Source organism: Gobio gobio, assembly GCF_949357685.1.
Source record: "Gobio gobio genome assembly, chromosome: 13".
Lineage (NCBI taxonomy): Eukaryota > Metazoa > Chordata > Actinopteri > Cypriniformes > Gobionidae > Gobio > Gobio gobio.
This window is the reverse complement of record NC_137106.1, coordinates 21811494-21831959: the sequence shown is the minus strand read 5'-3', so window position 1 is coordinate 21831959 and position 20466 is coordinate 21811494. Positions and strand designations below refer to the sequence as shown.

The 20466-nt window shown below is 36.2% G+C and overlaps 1 protein-coding gene across 1 annotated transcript in view; it reads right to left on the bottom strand.

The window, feature by feature from the left end:
* Positions 1–20466, bottom strand: part of mta1 (metastasis associated 1) — a 58734-nt gene that overhangs the window by 10253 nt on the left and 28015 nt on the right. The window contains exons 4-12 of the mRNA XM_079832674.1: positions 17595–17721; positions 15749–15812; positions 14227–14344; positions 10776–10878; positions 10440–10539; positions 6834–7022; positions 4067–4141; positions 3916–3974; positions 3673–3800 (exon numbers count right to left, since the gene is read on the bottom strand). Coding sequence (XP_079688800.1) covers positions 3673–3800; positions 3916–3974; positions 4067–4141; positions 6834–7022; positions 10440–10539; positions 10776–10878; positions 14227–14344; positions 15749–15812; positions 17595–17721 — 963 coding nt within the window. The remainder of the gene's footprint in view (positions 1–3672; positions 3801–3915; positions 3975–4066; positions 4142–6833; positions 7023–10439; positions 10540–10775; positions 10879–14226; positions 14345–15748; positions 15813–17594; positions 17722–20466) is intronic.

Below are 20466 nucleotides of genomic sequence, written 5' to 3'. Positions count from 1 at the left end.
TTATCTAAATGCAGTTAGGAAATTGAAAAAGGCAGGGAGAGTTCAAATGAATAAGGATTGAGAAAGACATACAGATTGGTTATGGTTAAGGTTATGGCAGGTTGTAAAGAGGATTTATATTTATATATTCATACTACTCAAATACTGTAAATATGTTCATAATCTGTAAATGTTTATTCTCACTAAACGTAACTGTGACCATATATTTTTTATACTATTTTTCATATTTTTATTCTTAGAATTTGTATTACTTGTTGTGTTTGTATTGTATATGTGCACTGGAAGCTTCAGCACAAAGAAAAATTCCTTGTGTGTGCAAGCACACTTGGCAATAAAGCTCTTTCTGATTCTGATTCTGGATAGAAGGGGGGGGGGGGGTATTAAATTGAATGGTTTTAGTTCAGAAAAAAGTTTGCAGATGAGCTGAACACATATTTAAGGTTTAATGATATAGAGATTTTACAACATAGGACTGCATGTAGACAATCCTTTAACGTCAGTGTGCAAAAGGATAAAGATCTCTTCCAGGGTATTAACACCAAAAAAGCCCTGGTTCAGATAATATTGGAGGCAGGGTGTTGTGTACGGAGGGCCTAAAATGTACTTTTTGCCACACCTGCCAATGGCCAGTGACTTAAGAAAATCTACCGGCCATAAATATTTTTTACCAGCTATGAAACAGATTAATTCTTATTAATTAAAGTTACAAATGTTATTCAGTCTAAAGCAGTGAGTTCCTCAACAGGGGCTGCTGTCACATTAAGAGCTAATGCACGGACCCAATATACTGATACACATGCGTTTTCTTTCTCAACTGTTTACATTCACTTAAGACATAACTGACTATGTTTACGAGGATACTTGCCACGATGGGCATTTTGAAATTATTTGGTTTAAATATGCCTGTTCAAGCGCAAGAAGAATTGAAAGAGAGCTCATTTCCGTCTGAGACATGAATTTCTGGGTGCCCGCTTCAGATGTTCCCACACTGGCGAGAGTAACGAATTAAGTTCCCTTTTGCGTCGTCTTGCGCTTAAATATTTAAATTGGCAAGGCTTACACTTTCATGGCGATGCAGTGCTGGCCCATCAACTGTCCCGAGTGCCGTTCACGTTTATTCGCATTCATGCGTTGTTGCATTGTTAGAATTCATACAAATGTTACCGGATTACCAAATATACTCACCAACACTGATTTTTACACTACATTTTAGGCCCTGAACGTACGCGTGCTGATCAACTATGTGAGAAATTTCATTATATCTTTTCTCAATCCCTTTAGTTGCAAAGAGTCCCTGAAATTTGGGGAAAAAAATATATTATAGTTCCTTTAGCTAGGACTAGGGCTCTAAAGGAACTTAATGATTTTAGGTCGGTAGCTCTTACTTCAATAGTTCTGAAGTGAATTCTACAGGAGTTCAAAGATAGTTTTGATCGTTTGCATTTAGAGAGGGCAGGGGTGTCGAGAATGCTAATCTTACTCTGAAATTGCTTGTTCAGACACCTGGAAAAGCCAAAGACCCATGCTAGATTATTATTTATTGATTTCAGCTTTTAACAAAATATGGCCCCATTTATTGCCAGAGAAAATTTCTCTTTTTAACTTGGATATTCATATTTCTAGGTCGATTTTGGATTTTTTTTATCAGAACGATCTCAGTGTGTTAGAGTCAATGGTGTCCATTCTGTTCTCCAATACTGTTCAACTGGTTTAGACTGGTCCTCCTGAAATTCTCAGAATAACTCCGGTAATTCTTTGTACTGATGACCACCAGTGATGGGAATAACGGCGTTACAGATAAACGGCGTTACTAACGGAATTATTTTTTTCAGTAACGAGTAATCAAACGAATTACTGTTCCTCCCGTTACAACGCCGTTAGCGTTACTGAGGAAAAAAAAGCGGCGTTAGTCGTGTTACTATAATTGAGCTCACAGAAGCGCTTTTCATCCGAACAGGCTCTCTGTCAGTCGGACCTGCAACGTGTGTGTGTGTGCGTGTGTGTGTGCGCGCGCACCAGCCATGCATGTTGGGGGTGGGTGGGGTGGTGCACATAACTGATGATGATTGGTGGGTGGGAGACAAGGTTGAAGTTGATAGGTTGAGTTCACACCTATTTTTTTCACGGTCTATGGTTCACACACACACACACACACACACACACACACACCTATGACGCACACGCATATGCACGTTCAGCGATGGTCCAACGACTTCATAGGTAGCTTTCGCAAACTGGAAGTATAAGCGCTACTTTTCCCTCGTTGAGGTGAAAGGTAAGAATATTTATGTAATGTGCAGCTTATGCCCAGGAAGAAAGAGTCTCTCCACGCCGGTGACCAGTGATTCTGAAGCGCCTCACATCATCATATGCCGCCACATTAGTGGCTAAAAACCCAGGTGATAACGTGAGCTCCACTACCAAAGGAAAGTATAGTACTGATAATATTTACACAATATTTACACTAACGTAGGCCTACTGATAATATTTACAATAATGCATTGAATTTGATTGGTGTCTCTCACATTGTCCCACAGCAACATTACAATAGTGAACATTAATGTACAATGTTTTATAATAATAATTTATTCTATTTAGTGTCCAATTCATTCATGTAACATATCTAATATTGGGGGCATCCAAGTTATTTGACATATTTGAACATTTGAAAAAAAAAAAAGTAACGCAGTAATTACTTTCCCTGGTAATTAGTTACTTTTATAATGATGTAACTCAGTTACTAACTCAGTTACTATTTGTAAGAAGTAACTAGTAACTATAACTAATTACTTTTTTAAAGTAACGTGCCCAACACTGATGACCACCCATTACGATCTGACTTTCAGGAGTTGCCTTTAGGCCGTCATTTTAGAGTACCTTTAAGCAGGACAAAAAGAACTAAAGATTAATTTGTGCTTGTGGCTATTAAGCTACTAAACTGTTCTGGCCCTGATGAGAGTTCACTGAATACACAGAATGTATGAATTAATCAAGAATAAAGCCTGGTATTTTTGTGTATGCTTTCAGTATGATTTTGTTGTTTATAATTTATTAACTTTTATATGTAATAGTTTATCTGATATATTACATGGATGTGGTTAATGTTCTGGCAGCTTGCTGCAATCTTAGTTTCCCTAAGTGAGAAAATAAAGCGGAGTTTGAAATAAAATACTTCTCTACTATATAGTATGCGAAAAACAGTACGCCAAAAGAGTAGTATGTCCAGATATACTTTTTTAACGGTCGCAAAGTACGTTCAAATTCAAATGTAGTACCTACTCAGACAGAACACGATTTCGGACGCAGTCCGAGTCTAAGAACTAGGACTAAATATTTGTTTTTCTTTTTTGGTCCACAACAAAAGAGCCAAACTAGCGTGAACACACCCCAAGTTCTACTATTTATATTTAATATTATGGTTTTGTTTCATTTTAATTACTGAAAACTATTTTTAATAGTTAGCACCAATAACACTGATGTGGAAATGCATGTTTAATTGTATGTCGGGAAAAACTACCTTGACTAACATTACCAGGGGGGGCTACGAAAATGCTAAAAACTGTAAATGTGCTCTTCAAAGGGGAAGTGCATCATTTTTGGGTGTACAAAAACATTGTCATATTCCAGTCACCTTTAACATTTTAAGCACCTGATAGCAGGTCAAATACTCACTGTAACAGCTCTCGCATGCGCGGCCCAATCCGACGGGCTGGCCTGGTGCTCCTGGAAGGGCCCCTGCTCCGTTCACCAGCCCTGGTTTCACACTGTTCATGCTTAATTGGTTAGGGTTGGGCTTGTTACTGTAGAAAAAAGGCAAACACGGGTTACTGGATTTCATCTGGTCAAAGTTCAAGCACTCAAAGCTTATGGTGAAATGAAATCCAGGGTTGAACTTTGACTCGTTGAAGTACTCACTAGTTTGGGATGTAAACCTGCTTTAACTTGCTCTCAGCTTCAGCTGCTTTTAATCGTTTCTGTATGACATAAGTACCAGTTAGTCTCAGTGTGAAAACTATCTAGGTTGTCTACCTGCACACAGAGACTTGAGACAGCCGTGTTGAATTACCTGCTGAACGTATCTGTCTGTGGTCTTCCACATGTAGTAATACTCAATGATGCTGGTCAGAGACTTCCAAGGAAGCTGTAATAATAATAATAATAAAAAAAGTTAATTTAGAAAGAATAATTGGCTAAAATCAAACAAAATGGCTGTTAATTACATTTAACCCCATATTTATTCACCCCAAAAATGAAGTTGTCATTATTTACCCTCAAGTCTTTCCAAACTCCTAAGACATTTGTTCATCTTCGAAACAAAAAAAATATTTTTTTAATGAAATCTGAGAGACTCTGTCCCTCCATTCAAACCTAAACTTTGACGTTTCAAAATACTCATAAAGACATCGTAATCCATACGAATCAAGTGATTTAATCAGAAGTCTTCTGAAGAGACTCAAATTAATTTAGATAATGAAAAGACTTCATTTAGTCTTTTATTCACATATAAACATTGATCAACAGTGCAAGTGTTTCATTCGCATTTCCTTTTAAAAATAGATGTGTGTGAACTGTAAAACGTATTTAGGAGAATGAGTGCAAATAAAATATCTTAAATGACACCGGTAATTGTCATATTTTAAGAGGTCTTCAATTTAGGGATGAAAAAAAAAAAAAAACTTCCAAAGGCTATGATTTAATTAAATAAGTGTTAGAAATAAGTGTTAAAAAAAAAAAGAGGCACTCTTGTGCATTCAACAGGTTTTAGAGCTGTTCACAATCAATGAATACCGGCGCGTTGCAAATATATTGCTTATGATCTACTGTTGATGAATTATGATAATATTGGCAACAGTAAAGCATAAGCATTTCAAAATAAGAGTCCTGGTGTATTTCAGCCTTGTTTATAATTAAAAGTCCTGTATTTTCCATCAAGTTTTTCCCCCTGTTATTATTGGTATGTTGTTACATGATTAATTGTATCTGGCTTGTAATTCAACGTAAGCGATTGTTGATTCTGTTGGGGCAGCCACACACACACACACACACACACACACACAAAATACTTACAGTATATACAGTTTACAGTAGGTCTATACATTATTACATAATTATTAAATAGTTTGAAGCAGAATATTTAAAAATCTAGTATAATATTTGTATTATAATAAATTAAATAATTTTGCTTTGTAAATGTCTCCTTGTATCCCTTTATTAAAGGGTTAGTTCACCCAAAAATGAAAATTCTGTCATTAATTACTTACCCTCATGTCGTTCGACACCCGTAAGACCTCCGTTCATCTTTGGAACACAAATGAAGATATTTTTGTTGAAATCTGATGGCTCTGAAAGGCCTCCATTGGCACAATGCACGATACACTCTCAAGACCCTTAAAAGGTACTAAAGACATCGTTACAAAGTCCATCTCACTACAGTGGTTCTACAATAACTTTATGGAGTGACGAGAATAGTTTTTGTGCGCAAAAAAACCCTAAATAACAACTTATATAGTGATGACGATTTCAAAACACGGCATCATGAAGCTTCGAAGCGTTATGAATCAGTGAGTCGAATCATGATTCGGATCGCGTGTCAAACCGCCAAACTGCTGAAATTTGGCGATCCAAACTGCTGAATCGACTCTCTGATTCATAACGCTTCGAAGCTTAATGATGCCGTGTTTTGAAATCATCATCACTATATAAGTCGTTATTTAGGGGTTTTTTGCGCACAAAAACTATTCTCGCCGATTCATAAAGTTATTGTAGAACCACTGTAGTGAGATGGACTTTGTAACGACGTCTTTAGTACCTTTTAAGGGTCTTGAGAGTGTACCGTGCATTGTGCCAATGGAGGCCTTTTAGAGCCATCAGATTTCAACAAAAATATCTTCATTTGTGTTCTGAAGATGAACGGATGTCTTACGGGTGTCGAACGACATGAGGGTAAGTAATTAATGACAGAATTTTCATTTTTGGGTGAACTAACCCTTTAAGGGAAAAAAAACATGATTTGATAAATACAAAAGTTTTTTAATGTGCTCCTACATTTTTCAACGTAGGAGTATATGTGCTCCCTGGGAAAAAAGTAAGTATGAATGACTGGAAATAACCATTACTAGATCATTAATCCAGATTATTACCTTGAGAAATGGTTAAGTGAACGAGTTCACTGAGTTTTACAAATTATATTTGTTCAAATCACTGACTGATCCAGTTGCAGCGGCTCTTGAGGTGCAGCTCACTGCATGTGTAGATTATGAGTAAAGCATTTACATTTCGACCCGTTTCATATACAAAGTTTTCATATGGCATTAGAAGATTTGAAAATGAGTCAAATATGGACAGGGTTTTTTTTTAGCTTTTTGGGTGTTTTATGCCACTTTGAAAACTGTTTTTGGGTGAACTATCCCATTAAGGAATCTTTAGTGATCTTATTAGAGCAAATCTAGTCATGATGGCAAACAGAAATCCAGCTCCATTTCCCAGTCTTTGTGTCTCTGAATAAGCTGGTTCACTTCTTTAGGGTGTGCCCATTTTCCATGACTGGCTCCTCCCTGTTTCTCTAAGTAGAGTAGTATTTCTGATGGAAGCCCAGAGCAAAAACATTCAATACTGCACATACATCTATCACCCACCAGGTGGCAGAGTTAAACATGCACTTGGCACACTCACTGTCCCCTGAACAAAGGCAGTTTATCAGTCATTACTGCCACAATTATCTTAGCATATGCTGCTCAGATCTTTTTAAAGGCATACTATTCTGTAGTACAAACTGAAAAAATTCAGTTTGATCACCCTTCTGCTTGTATAAATACTGCTTGGGATGAACTTACAAAGTCTTGCTGGATGTCAGTGAAGTCTTTGCCGTATTTCTCGAGCGCTTCCTCAAACAAGTTGGCTTCAGATGCGCTCCATTCCTCCATTTCATCCCTGCAGAGAACCGGCCCACCCTGGGGTACCAGCGCGGCGATGGCCCGAGTCATGTCGTAGCCATTCTTATGCAATGTGTCCATGGCATGAAACTGAAAATAAAGCATTTGAGATTTCATGATAAATGATGGCTCAAATCCAATATATGCCACCAAACACTCCATTATTTTAGCAGTGTGTTGTCAAGCAACTCTAAAATCTGAATTGCTCAACCCTGGGAACAACACAACACTGACACTAGATGAAGAGGAATTGTGTGGGCAGCATAAGAGTGTATATGTTTATGCATGGGGATGTTGCCCTCTGGCGCCTTTCCTTCATGTTTTGTACACAACGGAGTTGGGTGGCTGGAGAGTGAATACCCTGTTCTGCTCCTCTTCTTGTACAGCCTATAGGCAGAGACTGAAAAGAGCTGGCAACAGACCTGTCGCAATTATTACATAATGGCCTGGTGGAGATTATTTGATCTAATCGTGATTATACGGGATGATCATGATCACTGTGCACTTTAAACTCTAATCACATTTTGCCACCCAAATTATGGAGTTTGTTTGAGCATCCTGACTGAGTCTGAGTGAGTTTGGTGTAGGACTATCTGTTTGACTGACCAATGGCAAAAATAGTCCTACATTTTTCACTTCTGTTTGGCACACTTTGACACACTTCACATTTAAGCAAAATTGAAACAGAAAATTTTGGAAGCACTAAAACAGAAGCTGACACAAAAAAAAATTCATTTTAAAGTAAACTTTGTTTTGAATAAGTATACATTAATATAATATAATATAATAATATAATATAATATAACATAACATGTAACATACAACACAGCAAATATAATAATATAATGTAATTCATATAATATAATATAATTCATATAATATATAATATATGATTTTTCCTTCAATTGGTGTCAATAAAATAAAATGTAAATGCCAAAAACTTTGAAAAATATTAAAGAGTATAATTATTTATGTAATTATTAATGTAATTTTGTTCAAAATGTGCAGGCTATTGTCTCTCTAAGACTAAAAACAAACATATTTTATGGCATTTATAGCTGAAAGTTTTTGTGGCTGAAATTCTAGTGTATCCTTACAGCTTACCAGACAAAGCTAAATAACATGCAATGACAAAGATAACGAGATGAGATTTGGAAAGAGGAACATACAAAAAAAAATGATGAAAATAATATGATGAAAAAGCATCATTGTGGTTTTCAGGATTATGTATTGTATTATCTAGGATGTATTTGATCAAGTCATTTATTATGCCTCTTCCATGACAGGATTAATATTGTCATATTACTATTATTATTATTATAGTAATAATAATAATAATGACAACAGTAGAATTAATATTATGACTATTAATATCTGGCTAAAATACACTATTAAATGATATAGGTGTGTAACAATACATCATTATATTGAGATATCGCAATATAAAATTGCGATGATGTGTATCGTTGATGTAAACGATATGATTCGTGATATAGAGTTTTATTCAAGGCTCAGCTTACTGTTTATAAGGAATAATTCACCCAAAAATGTAAATTCTGTCATCATGTACTCACCCTCACGTCGTTTCAAACCTACAAGATTTGTTCAACTTCCAAGATATATTTTATGAAACATGAGATTTCTGTCCCTCCATTTAAAGTCTATTCCTCTAAAACTTAAGATACAAAAAAATGTCATAGGCATCGTAAAATCAATCAAATCGAGTGGTCAAAGTCTTCTGAAGAGACGATGGCTTTATATGATGAAAAGATTTAAGACGCACATACTGTAGTATGTTAAACACGGATGTTGCGTGTCGCGTGAAAACAATATGAGAGTGAGAAAATGTAGAATTTAAAATGTCTAAGTGTTTTAGATGGTTTATTTTTATAGTGCATTAACAGCGGGATGCGGGACATAGCAAGCACCGGAAGAGTCTGTGCGCACGACTTGTCTGTGTAGAGATCCAACGAATGCCCATTGAAAGTTCAAGTATGGAAGAAATTATAGTTTACAGAGTTTCAGTGACATTACTACATTAAACGACTATATATACACATATTGAATATAATCTATAATAATGCAAGGGGGGAATTTTTGTGGGTCCTGTATTAATAATATCATTTTAAAGTGATAGTTCACCCAAAAATGAAAATTCTGTCATCATTTACTCACCCTCAAGTTGTTCCAAACCTGTATGAGTTTCTTTGTTCTGCTGAACACAAAAGAAGATAGAGTGAAGAATGTTTGTAACCAAGCAGATAGAGCAACTATTGACTACCATAGTAGGAAAAAAAATACTATGGTAGTCAATGGTTGCTCTATCTGCTTGGTTACACACATTCTTCTAAATATCTTCTTTTGTGTTCAGCAGAACAAAGAAACTCATACAGGTTTGGAACAACTTGAGGGTGAGTAAATGATGACAGAATTTTCATTTTTGGATGAACTATCCCTTTAATAATAAAAAAAAACCCTCTCTTTTATTTTGGCTTAAAATATCACGATAAGTATCGTATTGTGAGTTCAGTATCGCGACTTGTATCGAATCGTGACATTAGTGTATCGTTACACCCCTATTAAAGGTCCCGTTTTGCATGATTTTTTGAAGCTTTGATTGTGTTTACAATGTGCAATATAACATGTTTTCATGTTTCGCGTGTAAAAAAACACAGTATTTTTCACACAATTTACTTATCTGTATACCGCTGTTTTCACGGTCCTAAAAACGGCTTGCTGATTTCCTTATTCTATGAAGTCCCTCCTTCAGAAATACGTAACGAGTTCTGATTGTGCCAGCGGTTCCCGTGTTGTGATTCGACAGCAGCTTAACGCACGTTGTCCGGAAAGGTCATGCCTCTTACCATAACGGGGAGATGCATACGCTCAAAATACAGCGTCCCTGAAGGCCAAACAAAGGTGATTATGACTCCGGGATGAAAATAACAGCGTCTGGACGACATGGCAACAAAACACACTCTACAAACGCAACCAAACGCAACACTTCCTCTTCTCCACGTGGGAGAGCAACAAGACCACGCCCCCTTTTTTGCATATTATTGTGGGTGGAGGTTAGTCGACAAGCTGTTCTACTGATGTCATTAAAGCAAGGAGTACAGGGATGTAGTCCAAACCGGCCGTTCGCTGTAGGCTTTGAAAGGGAACTTCTGTTAAATAAAACCTCGCTTGGCATTGAACTTTGAGCTTTATAATTTTACAGTATTATTTATGCTCTAACAGCAACATTACACACTAACTAAAGTTTGAAAAATGGGATCACGAAGAACAGGACCTTTAAATTGACTATAAAATACAACTTATTAAATATTCCACAACACTAGCATTTACAACCAGTTTCAAAATTGGACAAGTGATTCAAAAGGTTTGAGGGTTTTTTTTGTAAATGTCTGGCATTAATTAGTATGAACCTGCTGAGCTTAACTTAAGTGTGAAGTGTTCCAGCAGTGTGTGGAGTGTGCGAGAGTGAGAATGTGCGATGTGCCGTACCAGTGTGATGTCTCTGGAGGCTGCCGCAGCGCTCATGTGCAGACTAGGCTGCCGAACTGAACTGCTGCAGTCTAGAGCCCGCGCAAACGTACCCACAGACCTGCAGGGGAGGGGGGTTGGGGAAGTTTGAGAAAAAGAGGGAAAAAATGTGAAAGAGAATGAGGGAGTGAACTGAGAAAAATATGCAGTTTGAAATAATATAAAACATTATTTTGGAGACATCATCAGAATTTCATAGTTGAGGTGTTGTTTATCGTCTTTTAAATTAAGTTTTGTGTTCACAACAGACCGGCACACGAAAAACTGTGCAAAATCATTCATGCTGCAGAATCTTACCGAGCCACGACGAGGAACTGGTCGATCTGTTTCTCGATGAGGGGGTTGCTGGGATCCCACACCTTCTCCTCCAGTTTTTCAAGCTCCCGACCATCATCCTCTCCTGGCAAACCGACACCCACAGATCACATTCACTACAGAATGCATACTGCTTCGAAATGAGACTTTTGATTCGCCTTCTTCCTGAAGGCAACATTCATCTAATGTGAACTCAATTTAGTTCTTACAATTTGCATGAGTGGGCAACCAATATAATGACCAGGGCTGCATTTCTCAAACGCACCATGAGCTAAGTTGATCGTAGAGACCATTGGTGGCAATGTTAGGGTTAGGATGGGACTTGATTTTCCCAGTCTAAGTCTTCACTGCATTAACCTGAAATTAAATATAGATTATTCCTTATTAAAGCTACAAAGGTTATTCAGTCCAGAGAAGCGAGTGATTTTCTTTTTTCCTTTTGTTCTTTGATTAACATTAAATCACAGACAGCACTAGGTTTATTAGGCTGCTGTCACTTTAAGTCTGGACACACATTCTATTTTCTCAGAACTCTTCACGTTCATTTAACACTTAACTAATTTAAGGCTTTGCTTATAAGAATACTCGAGAACTCAATGCGGCGCTGTCGTGCTGTCTGAAGATTTGAGTTATTTTTAGCGTGTTATTGTGCTTGAATTGTGTAATAGCACTTGAATGATAGCATTATCATAAAGGATGATTTTCAAATGTTAATTTTGACAGCACTATATATAGTTGCAAGAAAAAGTATGTGAACCGCTTGCAAAATCATTTAAACAAAATAAGAGATCATACAAAATGCATGTCATTTTGTATTTAGTGCTGTCCTGAATAAGATATTTTACATAAAAATGTACACAGTAGTGCTGTGAATCGATTTTTTTTTAAAAGGAACGAATTAATAAATTTTTCTGTAATTAATCATGATTAATTGTGATTAAAAACATTGGAGTTTTTAATATTTTGATATTGTTATAATTTCAGTTACTCTCCAAATTAATAAAGAAACAATTTAAAGACAGCATATTTTAAATATTTGTTGTAATGGCATCTTTTTATGAATGAAGGCCAGTATAACTGATACTAATGTCTCTATGAAACATTAATGACATTACATTACAGTATAAGTGAAAGCTACCAGTTTCAACATATATTAGGCTTTTAAAAAAATAACAACTTTTAAATTAAGTGAACTTAAAACAATCTTAACATAAACCCATAATAATAAATGTTATATTTACCCGTGGCCTTCCCTGTTAGACATAGCCTATACAGAAATGTAATAGTTATCAAACACCTTTCTTAACTGCGTAAATAATAAATTAAATATAGATTAATCATCATTAAAAGCTACAATTTTCTGTTCTCTTTGTTTTTTGATGAAAATTAATGACAGACATCATCAGCTGCTGTCACTTTAAGATCGGCTGCTGCCGAACATGATGCGGATCCGACGCACTGTCACTCGCATCTCATTTTCTCACAAGTGCATTTAAGACGTTATTTAAGGTGATGCCAGTTTTGTTGAACATTCTCATAATAGGAATCTTAAATGAGTTTAAGACTCCTGTTATGAGAATACTCGACAAAACTGGCATTTTGGCAGAGTTATCTGTGTTGTTATTGTTTGTTCAAGAGCAAAAGAGAACAAGATGTGTGCACGAGACTGACGCAAGTCTTTCTGTGAGTTGAGTGTGTGTGTGTGTGTGTCAGGGTGTCCCTTGATCAGCTCCCCATCTTCCTAGGTGGTAAATCAGTATATTGTGTACATGAATGTGGCCGACTGCCTGATCAGTGCCCTAACTACTGAACTAGGGAGCAGATTGAGACGCACCCACACAGACAGGACATTGACATTGTTCTCTTTTGTCTTGTTGCATAGATGATTTAAAAGCGTTTACATGAATAAGAGCATGATCATATAATGTAACGGTAGGCAAAAATGGATATAAAAATGTCCGCTGCGTTAATTGTGTTAAATATTTTTAATGCGTTAAACTGAAAAAAATTAATCGCCTGCGTTAACGCGTTAATTTGCACAGCACAAGTTAACATATATTAGATCAAAGTAAATAGTACTTAATTTGTCTTCCGGGAAAAATGCAAGTATCTTCAGTTGCTTCGGAAGGGCAGTATTAAATAAAAAAAAAAGATATTTAAACAAAATTAGAAAAATCTACAGCCTGTTCAAAAAGTTGTTGAATCCCTCAATTGTCCTCGGTGTGAAAAGATGCATCTTAAAATCATAGAGTCACTGTTGGATAGGGTTCAAATGTGCAAAAGATGCTGGAAAGCTGGAGAATTTACAGGACCTGAAGGATTTTTCTGAAGAACATTGGGCAGTTTAACTGCTCAGGACAAACAAGGGACTCATGAACAACCATCACAAAACAAACAAACAGCCGTGGATCATCCAGAGAATGACACACAGTAATTAGAATCAATGGTGGTTCATAAACTTTTGAACGGGGTCATTTTAATAAATTCAGCTATTTTTTTGTCTTGTCTACTATATGTAAACTATCTTATTCAGGACAGCACTAAATAAAAAAAATAATTTTGTATGATCTCTCTTATTTTGTTAAAATTATTCACATTTTCACAGATTCTGCAAGCGGTTCACATACTTTTTCTTGCAACTGTATATATGTGTGTGTGTGTGTGTGTGTGTGTGTGTGTGAGCGTGTGTGTATTGTGTAAATTTATCTGAACAGCGTTTCCCAAAATCTATAGATGGCAATGGTTTCTGCAATATACTTGTGCTTTTGATGCTTTTGGGAAACACAAGCAAGGGTTCTCAACGATCTGCACAATTACTGAAGCTTGACTTGAAGTCTCCTCATTAACTAAATTGCAAAGAGCAACCAGTATTATTTTTCAGTTTTTCCTTTGAGTTCCATAAAACAAAGTAGTTTATCTATCAAACTAACACACTAAACACCACTATGCTACTGGAGCATAAAGTAAAGGGGGGAAAAATCAGTAATGTTTGCTATAAAATATACACTGTCAGTGAAACGTTTGAAATATTTAAATGTTTTATATTTTCTAATTTTAATATTTTGTCTCCTATACTTTACATAACTGCATATATTTGATAAAAAAATACAGTTTAAAAACAGTAATATTGTGAAATATTATTATAATGTAAAAACTCTATTTCTGTCTCTTTATTATGTAAATTCTGTGATGTCAAAGCTGAATTTTCAGCCTCATTGCTCCAGTCTTCAGTGTCACATGATCCAGCAGAAATCACTCTAAGAAACGTTTCTTATTATTAACAATGTTGAAAAGAGTTTTACTTCTTCATATTTTTGTGGAATGCTAATATGAAGAGAGATAAACAAGCTGAGATAGTGTTGAATATGTGGATGGTCTCTGAAGAGCTCAGAGCTTTGGCTGTCTAACTCAATAAGGTGACGAGACATCTTACCCTCTTTGAGGAGGTCAGTGATGTCAGCCTGGTACTTATTGCCCACTCTGATCTCTCCCTTATCAGCCAGCAGAGTCTTCTGCTGAGGATCGTACACCAGCGAGTAGAAAAAGGCATCCTGCAAAACCAAGAGACAACCTGATGAAGTCTAGGCCCAAAACTTGCTGCACTAAAGTACACAAACGTAAAGCTTGATTTTGTGCTTCACTGTGTGTCCAAGGCTCTGTCCCAAATGGAATCCTAAGCCCTCGCGGTCTTCTTCCGAGTCCACACTTTCGTGACGCAATACCACTTTGAAGTCTGCTATGGAGCTCGCTTCAGTGCGGGCTCGGAAAAAGTGTGGATCGTTGGCGCATAAATCAGCCTCTCGCGAGCACCCTTCTGAAACCTAAAATGACAAATGGGACCCCCTACGGATACCCTACGGACTCATTTCTTCTGATTAGTTTGTCGAGGTTAGGTGCAAGGAAGAACAAACACACTGGAGAGCTGCTTTGTAGTAGAAATTAAAGCTGAAATTCTAACTATAAAAGACACTGTTTTCATGTTTAATATAAAGCTGCTTGCTTAATATATTTTATAAAGCACTATATAAAAAAAATTTAATGTGACTTTACTGGAGAGCTGAATTGGAGAGCATGTGCAAACATGATCGCTATGATCAGATGCTTTCTTAACTGTCGTCTTCTCGCCACTGTCAGTTTTGATATGTTTGTGTTGTCATTGAGAGGGAAGCGTGCAGCACATATTCACATATTCTGTAACACGGTTTTACAGTGTCCTTGTCCTTACAGATGTTAATGTACTTATTGTTACACGTTACAAGTAATAACTATAGTAATTAGTATAAATTGTGCATAATTACATTCAACTAACCTTAACCAACCACTAATGCAAACATGGACACCTTAAAATAAAGTGTAACCCAAAAATCAAATCCTAACCCTATAGAAAGTACATTAATATTACTCAGTCCTTAACTGTATAACGGTAACAAATACACCTTAAAATAAAGTGTAATCCCATTCTTTTAAACACAACTTCCAGAAGTATACTGCTGTAAAGGTATTTCAAACTTCTTTTGAAAAAGAACTTTGCAGTGAATATATCGGGGAATTAAGTGCAGCAAGCTTTTAATGCGCTGACCAAGCTTATGTGAATTCATACAAGCGTGTTTCTGTCTTTTAATGCAAACAAAAACAGACAAATGAACCGGTGAAGGCCAGTGTTTAATATATTAGAGGACTGGCTTTACTCTTTGTAGAGTCTCCAGTCTCCTCATTACTAAATATGAGGAGGAACATACTGGGTCAACACACTGAATTATTCATTTGGATAGGGACTCAAAACTAGCTCCCATACACGCGTGCACACACACACACACACACACACACATCAGATAAATATTTCCCTCTTGAAGACATACTGCGAATAGAGATACTGAGAATGAAAAGCAAATTCATGCTAACAAAAGCATTTGCACATGCGTACTAACACCTTGGCATAGTGCTGTGACACTCACCTCTCTGTCTAAATAGGACTTGAGGGCTTCAGTCTCATTCAGAAGTGTAACACAGCATTTCCCCCTGAAAACACAACACATAACACACAGTTTTAACGCTGGACTGAATCTCATAACAATCGTAACGGTAAACAAACACACAGTGTCTGTGACTGTTGGCTGGTTGTAGTTAGACAGGTCTATTCATTCATAATAGCTTATATAAATCTCACGACTGAGCTTGGGGTTGAAAATTAAAAAAAATCCAAGTAATCTGACTGAGAAGAAAAATTTTTAAAAAGTGAAATATCAAACAAGGTTGTCTTTAATCAAAACAAATGGCTTTTTTTGTGCGTAAAAGTACACTTCACAGGGTTTATAATATGCATAAAGTATGAAAATGTATAAATAAAAAAACAAAACTGGTCCCCAAGATATTAAGATAAAAGAAACAATGCTTAAGTCAATCATTTAAAATTTTATTTGTACTTTATTTGATTAAGTTTTCATGATTTAGCACTCCTGACAGATCCCAATAGACCTAGAAAACATAAAGTTAAATGTAAAAGTTAAAACGGGAGCAGTAACATACGCAAGTAAATATGTATTTATTAAAAATAAATGTGGCAAAAGGGCCATAAATACAATTTTTTTTTAAAATGCTACACTGCAAAAAAAGTTTACAATTTGTCTCGTTTCCCAGTTATAATGTCTAAATATCCTTAAAACGATATCAAATACTTCCTCAGTAAAATTATTAAGTTCAAGTTGAGAAATCAGAGAAAATGTGAGGTTTTCTTTTTATAAACGTGTTTCCCTTTTAATTAAGTTTATTTTATAACAACATTTCACAATATATATCACAAATACATCTACCTTGTTTTAGGAATACTTATTCAGTATTTGTGCCTTGTTTTTTCAGGACAAAAAACATCTAATAAATGTTTTTTGGCAGTGTAACCAAAGCCCTCGCATGAGATTTGAGTAAATCCTGAACTTAACATTCATTAACTGTTGTTACTTGCTGTTGTTACTGTGGTTAATGGCAGACACTTTTTAATAACTTTTTAAAGATAATTATCTCTATTTTTAAATTAAAAGGTTTCCAAACATAATAATTTTTTGGTTTTAGCTGTCAGTACCCATTTCCATGTTTTTGGGTCACTGCAAACGGTACAGTAAGAGAAGAGAAAAATGCTAAAATCAACATTCAATATTTTAAAACAGAGTCGCTTGATGAATCGTTCCAAACCCTGAGAGGCTTGATGCTGGCCATCCACCTCCAATCACCAAACAACACTGAAGAACCTGTCCATCCAGAAAGGATTAAGGTCAAGCTCGCTCCACCCTTGAGTCTGACTTTCTCCACAAACTCCAAAGAAGATTTACATGTTCACGAGATCCAAGTTGATCTGAGACAGACGTGACCTGGCCAGCACAGTGTGATATGGTGGTTGAAAGGGCAGCCTTCTGCTGACTGGCTGCTTTCCTGAGAACATCGACTACATAGCAACTTCCAAAATAAAAGTGGGTATGATCCTCATGAGATGGTTCTATTCACATGTATAGATGACTTGACGAAAAATACAAGCCCTTGAGCAAAAACGAGATTGACTCATTCTTCAACTGCTCTCTGCTGGATTCGTACCAGTGAAAGAGCGGTGTGAATGAACAAGGGGCTAATACTGTTCTGTGCTGGGGATTCCATTAGGCCAGACGATGAAAAAGACTAAAGGGAGCCGTATGAGTGTGAGGTGTGTGACTCACAAGCAGACGCTAATGAGAACGAGTCCGGTCGGCTGCTAGAGAGAACACGCACACCCACCACAGAATGAAGCGCATATCGACAAAGCTTTTTGTAGGTTACCTGATGTGTGTCGCAGGCAGAGACTCCAGCTGTCTGGAGAGGAAGAGCTCTCTGTGTCTCAGCTGATGCTTCTGTTTCTCTGGGAGATCCACCATTTCGGGGTTCTCCATCTCCTCTTCCATTTCTCCTAAAAGTGAAAAGAAAACAAACATGTCCATCACCTACGCTTGTTTACCCTTAATTAATATTATTACAAATGTGATTCTGTATGCTGATCCCAATTGGCTGATTTCAACACCTTGATGAAATTACAATCAAAGTAGGTGTAATATATAGGCACCATAGCAGTTTTCAGTATAAAAGCAGCATGTGATTTGAATATTGGCCATGTATTCGTTATTGGCCATAACATGAAAACAATAAATGGCATCAAAGCCACATTCCTACCTACTGGAACATTATTGATTTTCAGATATTCATGAATAACTTGCACAATATTTATTCACAATCAATGGTCCCACTTAATACAAGTCTTTAACTACTATTTACTAACATTTAAAAAAAATAGTTTGATTCAATCCGCTTACTGCGTAAACAGTTGTGGTTTTACATGCATTTTGTGTTAAAGCTGCAGTCCGTAACTTTTTGCGCTCTAGCAGTTATTAAACAGAACTGCATGCGTCTTGCAGAAGAACATTGCAGCCGGAGCTACTTACATGAATGACACATTGTTGAGGCTTGTTGAGGAAAGGTGACTTTAAAATTTAAATGGTGAACAATCAAGCAAGCAAAAAAAAAAAACTGTGAAAGAGGAACTAGAGTCATATCTAGGATTTAAAATATGTATGCCCCTTTACACCTGGCATAAATGTATGCTTTCTGTGATCGGATCACAATTGGATTTCACTTGACCACACTAAATGCCAGGCATAACAATGATCACCTTAGAAACTACATAGCAATACAACATGCAAATTGACCAGCTGACAAAATATCTTTCCAAAAACTTTTTTTATGGAGTTTTTATCTACTAACATTGAGAAGTCCTTCCGCTGTCCACCACAATATTCAAAAGGCTCTCCTAGAAATTTCAGAATTCCTGAAGTTTTAAGAGTTTCAATGTTAACAAATTTAAATTCCTTAATCCAACTGAAAAATACTTTCTTTCTTTTTTTCATTGCATAACTAGAAAACTGTATATTCTTGCCCAACACGTTGGGAATTTTAGTAGTGATTTCTAGTCCTGGAAAAGTCACGTTTTTCAAGAGAGTGGGAAACCTGGTTCTTCAAAAGAAAAAAATATTGGAGGCATCGAATTCAAATTGAAAAATATAACTTATTTTTAGTTGATTGTTTATTTTAAGGCTTGTTTTAGCTTATTTTAAATCATTTTGAGGCCCCCTTGTAAGTTTCATTCACATAATTCAACATTTATACAATTCAACATGGCATCTCCCCTGACTAATATGCAAGTCCTGGCATACTTTGCACAGGCAAGCACTCTTTAGAAAACAAAAATCTAGTTATGAATTTATCCTTTTCTATTCACAGTCACTTAAAATGAGCTTGTGTATAGTCAACCTGGACACAACTTGTGGAGTTAAAGCCTACCGTATCATATTTTATAAACACATTTCTAAAGCCTCTAAATTATCAACATGAACAAAAATGTATACATGTAATATCTGATTTATAGTTTATACTTTTTTAGTAAGTAAAAGGCTTTTTAATATCATTCTTAAAACATCCTTCAGGGCGTGATACATGTGTCTTTTTGCTTGGAAATTTACTGAAGAAAAATTAAGAATAGCTTTTAGATTGGTAGTAGTATTTCAAAATAACTGGACTGAAGCAACTTAGGTATACTTGACTATCCATAAATAATTATTTAAAAAAATATATGTTAAATGTGAGTATCAAATATAAACGTTCCTAAATACCCTGATGTATGTTATATTGTTATATTATATGCTTTGCCCCCACAATTAAAACTAAACTGGGAGACAGTGACAACTGACATTTTATGCAAGCAGTCAGCTATACGGTTACACATATTTAATTGATTTGCATTACATCAGAATGTAAAATTACATTCTATCAGAATTTCCTCTTACTTTTTGGCCATATAAAAATCAGCATATTTTTGCTCAGTTTGGGCCTCTGGATAAAATGTAGGTGTTTTTTTTTTTTTTCTCTCCTTAAAGGGGCTATATGCAACTTTTTCCCAAAAATAAACGTAACAATAGCCTTTTTATTTTACCATTTATGACTCAAACATCTCCTGATGAGCATACTGACACCTTGTCCGCTCACAGTGGGTGCACCTATAAGCCTGTATCCTATTTTTCCTATTTTCTGGCGGGTCGTTTTTTTCCCGCGTTGTCTGCGGATGTGACGTCACCACCGCTGCGAGAGCGAGCAGAAAATAAGAGCAGTTCTGTTTTTTGGCCACAGGTGTCAGTCGCGAGTTTAAATTTCAGAAAAACGCATATAGCCCCTTTAAGTATGAGCTCCATATTCACCCTATATCATATTATATGACAAAACCATATGTATATGAGCCAAAGCCTGATAAGCCTTAAAACACATTCTGTTCAATAACAAAATTCTCATGTATTCAGGCTAACAAAATTCTATTTTTTTATGGAACTATTTTGGACTATTTCATGCTGGGCATTGAAGGGTTAAACCCACAACATTTCTAAAAGTGCTACAAAGACCCTAATCAGGGAATCAATCCACCTTAACAGGACTGAAAAGTTGATATTGAGGTGCAGAGGAGTTTGTGATGGCCAGTCATCCAACCTAAAACTACATCATTTAAACACAGACTGATCAAACGCAATGTGTGCTAATGTGAAAATGACTGCGAACAACCAAAAGAGAGCGAGACGACTTCTCCTAATTCAGTTTACGCAAACATATCATCACC